This window comes from Morone saxatilis, unplaced genomic scaffold (assembly GCF_004916995.1).
Source record: "Morone saxatilis isolate NCDOM2014 unplaced genomic scaffold, NCSU_SB_2.0 Contig2, whole genome shotgun sequence".
Lineage (NCBI taxonomy): Eukaryota > Metazoa > Chordata > Actinopteri > Moronidae > Morone > Morone saxatilis.
Genome location: NW_023339762.1, coordinates 556,157 through 563,381, shown reverse-complemented (window position 1 = coordinate 563,381; position 7,225 = coordinate 556,157). Strand labels below are relative to the sequence as shown.

At 38.5% G+C, this 7,225-nt stretch overlaps 1 protein-coding gene across 1 annotated transcript in view; it reads left to right on the top strand.

Annotated features, from left to right (window-relative positions):
• Positions 1-1,073: 1,073 nt before the first annotated feature.
• The window catches only part of lrp5 (low density lipoprotein receptor-related protein 5), a gene marked incomplete at its 5' end in the record, with an annotated part of 46,724 nt that continues 40,572 nt past the window's right edge, over positions 1,074-7,225 (top strand). The window contains 2 exon segments of the mRNA XM_035664500.1: positions 1,074-1,274; positions 1,443-1,659. Coding sequence (XP_035520393.1) covers positions 1,074-1,274; positions 1,443-1,659 — 418 coding nt within the window.

Below are 7,225 nucleotides of genomic sequence, written 5' to 3'. Positions count from 1 at the left end.
AGTAACACAGCTAAAAAACAAAAGTGCACAGATTCTGCTGACATAATGCAAGTTGACCGGGGGTCTTCTTGACTGAGAAGACAGATTTGAAAAAATAATGGTCAAAATTGAGGTATCCTGTCTTTTTGTCCCTAGTGTGGATTAAGCCCCAAAACACTAAATCCTATATTTTCCCTTACACTCATGACATGGTCAGGGTTATTTCACCAGGCGTAACAGAGAAGACATGATACAACTGTTTTCACAGGCTGAGTAGTACTCCTAATGAATAGTAAACTGATAAAATTGTGTAAAATTTGTGGAGCGCCCCTTTAAATTCACTAATTACTTCCATACTAACTACTTCTCAAAAGTGCTTAACCACCAAATTAAAATCAGTGTAAATAAACCTTAGAGAGGATATGGTTACATCTCAAACACCAATGCAACAACAGTAATGCCAGAAGGGTTAGCAGAACTTTCTGTGTTCTCAAAAGTTAATGCGTCAGTGGAAATGGAAATGAGGTTGATCAATAGTGTTTTTCTAGTACTTAAGTGCAGTTTTTCAAGTTTGCACACTGCAAAATGTGGTCTGCCAGGCTTGTCTTCAGTACAGTGACCCTTGAAACAGAGCAGCTGAAAGCTAAAATGTTGTCCACTTTTTCTTTAAAGAGGTATCCAGTATAGTATTATTTTTCTATTGTAGAAGCACCAGACTGGAGTCTCTCTACCTTGATCCCATACACTGACAGTCCCGCCCCCCCCACACACACACTGGACTGCTTATCTTATTCCCGCCACAAAATGGGTGTATAAATGTAAGAAATACCAAATTGTTATTTTTGTATTGGCATTGGTGCATCTGTTGGCATATTGTATTCAATATAAGCATTCATTGCAACCCTAAACCAAACTGCAGCACTCATCTATAATTAATAATCATGCTATTGTTATATTGACGAGTTGGGCAAAGTCGGGCTTAACTTTTCAATACCAGCATTCAGAAAGTGTGATACAGTGACAAGACTTTGGACATTGTATAAATAACTATACGTTCTTCAGTGTAATGTTTCAAATGTTGTTCTTTTTTTCAGGCTCACCTCTTCTCCTCTTCGCCAACCGGCGTGATGTACGATTGGTAGATGCAGAGGGTGTGCGGGGTGAGTCGGCCATTGTTGTTAGTGACCTGGAGGATGCAGCGGCAGTGGACTTCCTGTACGCTGAGGGCCTGATATTTTGGACAGATGTCAGTGAGGAGGCCATCAAACAGACGCACTGGAATCAGTCATCCAACTGTAAGACTGCATACTGTTTCCTGTGCGCTTATTATGCTGCTTAGTGAAGATTTCCTCATTAAGACCAACAATAACTGTGGCGTTTTAATGCTGATGTTAAGTAGTTTAATGAAGAATACACCCTCCTTCTTGTCACTGTTTCACACTCTGTATGTTTTCTGGTTGCAGCCCTTAAAGAGGCGCTGGGGACTGGCCAGACTGTGGTGGTATCAGGGCTGGACAGTCCTGACGGGCTGGCCTGTGACTGGTTGGGTAGAAAACTCTACTGGACGGACTCTGAGACCAATCGGATCGAAGTGGCCAACCTGGACGGCACCTCCAGGAAGGTCCTGTTTTGGATGGACTTGGACCAGCCCAGGGCTATCGCTCTCAACCCTGCTCAACGGTGACATACACACACTCTTCAGAGTACTCTTTAGAGCATAATGTAGTTTAAATGTTAATGAGTTATTGTAAAGGTGTGTTCAGTTAGAAAAGAATTGTTCTGAATTCACAACAGAGGGCAGATGTGGGGGCCATGAAAGTGTCCATCTGTTGAATCCATAGAGACCTTTGTTATGGTGTCACTGCTCTCAGAAGCAGAGAGAACAGTGACTGAACTAAAGCTATTTTTCCACTTCATGGTTCCGCTCGATTGGACTTACTTTTGGAACCTCTACATCGCTTTCTACTGTAGATAGTACTTTGGATTGTACCCCCTCATTGTAGCCTAGTGACGCAGTTGGGAAACAACCAGGAAACATTGCTTTGAGAAGCCAACCTATGTACATTTACAGCCCGATTCACAACTTCACTGCTCTCTTTTCCTCTGCACCGCTCGCATTTACCGCTCTCCCTCTCATTCACTCATCCACACACTAACTGCTCTACTCTTATAAAAGAGGATATGATGGGATGGTGTTCCTGATATGGCTATGGATATGGATATGAATTCAGTTGACCACGGTAGGGTTTTGCTACCAATTTGAGGGAATAAAAAATGGTCTTTACTATTGATGGTAGCTTGGCTATTTAATAATTCAGGGTTTGTGCAGGATGTCCCATGTCTGCAGTGTTTTAATGTCACCTTTCAGTAGCAGCTCAGATTGTTCGGAACCTCGACTGCAGTGGTACCAAAAAAAGTACCGGGTACCAGGCACTATCCATAGTGGAAAACCAAAAAAGAGCGAGTAGAGTAGAGTTGAGTTTAGCCGTGCCATCTGGTGGAAAAGCAGCTAAAATGTCTGAAGTTACTAACATCAGAAATTCAATAGACAAGTATACAGGATGAAGACAGCATAGTCTGTGTTTTTAAAGGACTAGTGTGTAGGATTTAGTGCCTTCTAGCAAGGTAGTTGCAGATTGCCGCAGACACCCTCACTTCACCCTCCCCTTCCAAGTTTGAAGAAGAAACGAAAGAAAAAAAAAGAAAAGAAAATGAGATACAAAGAGCGAATGCAGTGAATAGAAAAGATGGTGGAATAGAGGGCCTGCTCTGCACAGTTTCCTCACTCTGTGGTTGGACCTCACACTGACCTCCCTTCTCCCTTACACACAACTTGTTGGATCAGCAAAGCCTGAGCTCCTCAGACGATGGATTTACTTGTTGGTTGATTCAGTCCTGTTAGTTTACAGTTAGTGGAAAAGAGCACTTCTGCTAATTGCCTTAAATGGTGTTTGACTTTGTTATGTGAAACTGCCTGGGTTGTTATTTAACTCAAGTGACTGATGATTGTATTTTATCAGTTTTGATGATGGTTGGAGTACAGAGGTGTTTTATTAACTTCACTACACTGAAACCAGAGGTTCAGTGAGTCCACTGACCTCCTTAGTTCAGGCTAAATGCACTGAATCCTTTTCTTCAACACTCTTTTTCTCCTGCATGGCTTAAGCATTATGGGTCTACCATACTGTAAACAGAGTTCTTGAACAGCACGAATACCGTGTCAGCTCCAGGAACAGTCAGATTGCAAATATATTCAGCTAACACTTATATAGTTTAGTATAACAACAGGGTGTGTCTGTGTTTGGAGTTGCTGATATATCTGAACCTCGGTGGGTGCAGGGCAGGCGGCAGAAAATAGGAAAGATGAAAATACACTGGCAGCAGGGGACATTAAGATAGCTGATTTGATTATGTTTACAAGTACACAAGAAACCAGGTTAGTGCCAATTTGTCTAAATGTAACAACGGGTCTACTGATCAGCTGTGAGACCAGACAGGTTTAAATATTGTGAAAACAACTAATGATCTTTGCTCTCATCCTGGTGCGCTGCTTTATATCTGTACATGTATTCACCTGCACTGTTGTAAAACCCTCATAAATGAAGAAGTTAGGTTAGAGATTAGAGATAAGAGATAGTTCTTTTTTGCAACCTGGGCGTTTTATTTTGATAGTGTCTAACATTCCTGCTGTGTCTGATAACATGTTACTCACCAGGGCAGCAATTTTACAATACACGCCTTTACAAAGATTCCTTTATATAGGCCAAGAACACAAGCTCTCTGACATGTTGTTGATACTGTACAGTTCAGAAACTACACCGCTTGCCTGAAAGTAGGGCTAGCACAATAAAATGGTTATTTTTAAGTTGATATTGATAATTATTGATGCATGAATTTAGCAAAAACCAGGTGGAAAAGAGGTTGAATTTAACTGCGTTATGTATCAAGGCACAGGTAATAATTTTATTGTTAATGTTTTGTCATACACTATTGCTGCTTAGTACCTCTCCAGGGCCAGGGCATATTCACTATGTGCTTTCATGTCAGGGTATAAGAAAATATACACTTGAGTATTACAATATTTGGTTTTGTGATATTGTATTGATTCTCAAAAAACCTGGTATCGATTTTTGCATTTAAACTCCCAACTGCTAGACAGTGTTGTAAATGTAAACTGAGATGAATACAAATGCAGATCGCATGGTTCTGGTTGCATAGAAAAGTAAAAAAAAAAAAAAAAAAAAAAAGTAATGTAATGTAACTCTATGAGACGACACACAAGAGTGACGGAGAGCCTCTCACTCACCACGCCACTGCAAGTGCAACAACAGCTGCACGAAGAAAAAAGCAAATAAGAGTAATTTATTAAAGTACTGCGTGCAAAAGACATGCAGACGATGAAAATAAACATTCAGCAGAATCCAGTTCATTCAGGTAACTCAGGTGTGGAAGTCAGAAGGTATTGAGAGATGTTGTTGGTTTTGATCTTGACAATAGGCCAAATATAGACAACCCCAGACTGCCTGATTGATTGGCTAAATGGGATCAAATTGCCTAAGTCATTTTAAAATCATCTTTCAAGCAAGGTCAGTACACTTTGTTGCTCTGATTTAACTAACCCTAGTTTATTTCAAACAGAATTAAGTGATGCTTAGTCAGTTTAACTAGGGATGGGACGATATACAATTTATCATGTATCGTGATATGTAATAAATGTATGTGTTTAACTAGATGTAATGTAAAGTGATTTCAGTATGTTTTAGTGCCATTTGTATATAAAAATATATAAGTATATTCTCATGATTATCGTGATAATATTGTGTATTGCAATTATTTTGGCCAAGATAAGATGTAACATGACATTTTCACATCGTCCTATGTCTGAGGGGTGCCCTAGCAGCTCACCTGGTGGAGCTGGCATTCCATGTATTGAGGTTAAGTCCTCCAAGCCCCATAAATATATTAAAAAAGTCAGTTCTATTGAACTCAACTTCAATTCCAGAATATCTTTGAAATAGTTCCATTCATTTTATAGTCCACTCTTGCATTGTAGAAATTGCAGAAGCATGTACATTCCCATTCACACAAATAAAACCACACCAAAAACACAGAAAGAAAAAGCTTCTACTTCCATTTCATTTTTTCCTTTCTGGTTTCCTGCTCTGTAACTGTCGTTTCTAAGGAATGCAGATCTGTCTGTCATTCCAAAACAGTAGCTAAACACACATAACTCCCTGTGTGTGTATCTAGCTCTATCTCTCACATACACACACTGTCATAGCATTTAATAAGTAGCAATCAAACCAATAACTATTGGTTGTGTGACAGGCTGATTTATTGTCCTTTATTTTACTGTGAACTCAACCAGAGCAGAGCTAATTTTACTGTAGATATGATTTATGTTATGGAAACAGCACATCTTTAGTACAATTGCAACTTACCGGTATATTCCTTCTCTGTTATTTTTTGTTATTTTTCTCATTAAATGCATAATACTTTATATTTTGAGTATTTATTTTATAAGTAAGTTTATTTTTGTAGATTTATGCAGATTTGAATGAATATCTACTCCCCTAACAAAGCAAGGAAATGGAAGATAGTAAAATGGAGAAAAATAATGTAATTAAAATGACTGAAATCACCCAGGTAGTGAACTGTAATTATTGGACACATAAAAGTTTATATATATGAAATTCACTTCCCACTAGACCAAATCCAGTGACAAAACCAGTCATTTTTCCTAGCAGATAATCATAAAACATTCTTCAGACTGGATGGAAATAAAATAAAACTCACCAAAACAGTCTTTGTTAATCTTTCTACTGTTCCAACAATAACTTAAAATAATTAAAATAAAATAATTCCTCAATTCACTGAGTTAGATGAGAAAATACCTTCCAAACAGGTGGCTATGGATGTCATTAGTGTTAGATAATCCTTTAGAACAAATGCATCAGTTAAAGTCCACTAAACGTTGTTGTTGTTGCCACTGACAGGCTCAGATTGTTATTCTAAGTGTCTGACAACATATTACTATCGTTTGCCACTAGGCTCCATGGAAAGAAATCTGCAATTTTACCTTGCATTGTAACTTCATTCAAAGTGGACAGAAACAAAACAAAACTCACCCAAACTGTCTTTGTTGTCTTTCCACTGTTCCAACAATCACCAACTCTTTGGTTGAAACCATTTATCACCGATGTAGATGATAAACAGCAGCTTCAGTCCCTCTACTCAGCTGCACACGGAGCAGACCGGCTATGTAAACAAACCACAGAGATGCTGCGATAGCAACACATGCAGAGGGAGTGTGACACCATGACTCCACTATATATTTACATAGCTAATAGCTGTTTCCTGCTATATTAATGTTTTAAATCTCATATAACCCTTAAAAAGTCTGTGCAATGCCTTTTAACCTTTGTATTCTCCTGTCTCATATTTTAAACTGTTTCAAATGCAGACAATGAAGTATTAAATATTTTTAAAAATCATCAACGTTTCTTGTTTGCATTTTACCTCTTTGAATTGGCAGTTTCCATGGCTGAGTGTGTGATAAATGTTTTTCATGTGATGTTGGCCTTTGAAGGCTTTTAAAATCCTAACTGTATATTTCGACAAATGAATTGCTTCGTAGTTATATTAAAAATCCACATGTAAGATGTGTGTGGAAAGCGGGGGACTTTTACACAAGACACAGGCAGAAATAATAGAATGGGCACTGTGACTGACATCATGACAGCTTAAATGGCACCTTGTGCTGCTTCAGTAACACCCATGAAGTGTGTGTGGGTGTGTGTAAGAGTGAGTGTGCATGTATTCTCTGCATGTACCAGTGTGTCCATGCTTGGATTTTTTATGTGTAAGCTTGTGTGATCTTGCGTCTTTGATGTGTGTGTGTGTCTACTAAAATATTTTTTTCCTTTCGGAAAAAAGTTGTGTAATTTTTGACACATTGAAAAGCTTCAAGAGAGAAAATGGACGACCAATTAAACGACAGCACAGCTCGACTTGTGCAGACATTATCCCAGACGGAGTCATCAGGAAGACTGAGCTTCTTTTATAATAAAATTATTACTATTAGAGACAAAATTAATCACCAAATGCCCTCAACAGGTATCACTGTCTCTCCAAGTTCAGGAACTTTAACAAATGTAAAATCAGATATATATTTAGACTGTTTTTCTGCTATCGATCTTCATCAGTTAACTTCAATAATTTCTACATCGAAGCCATCAACCTGTCT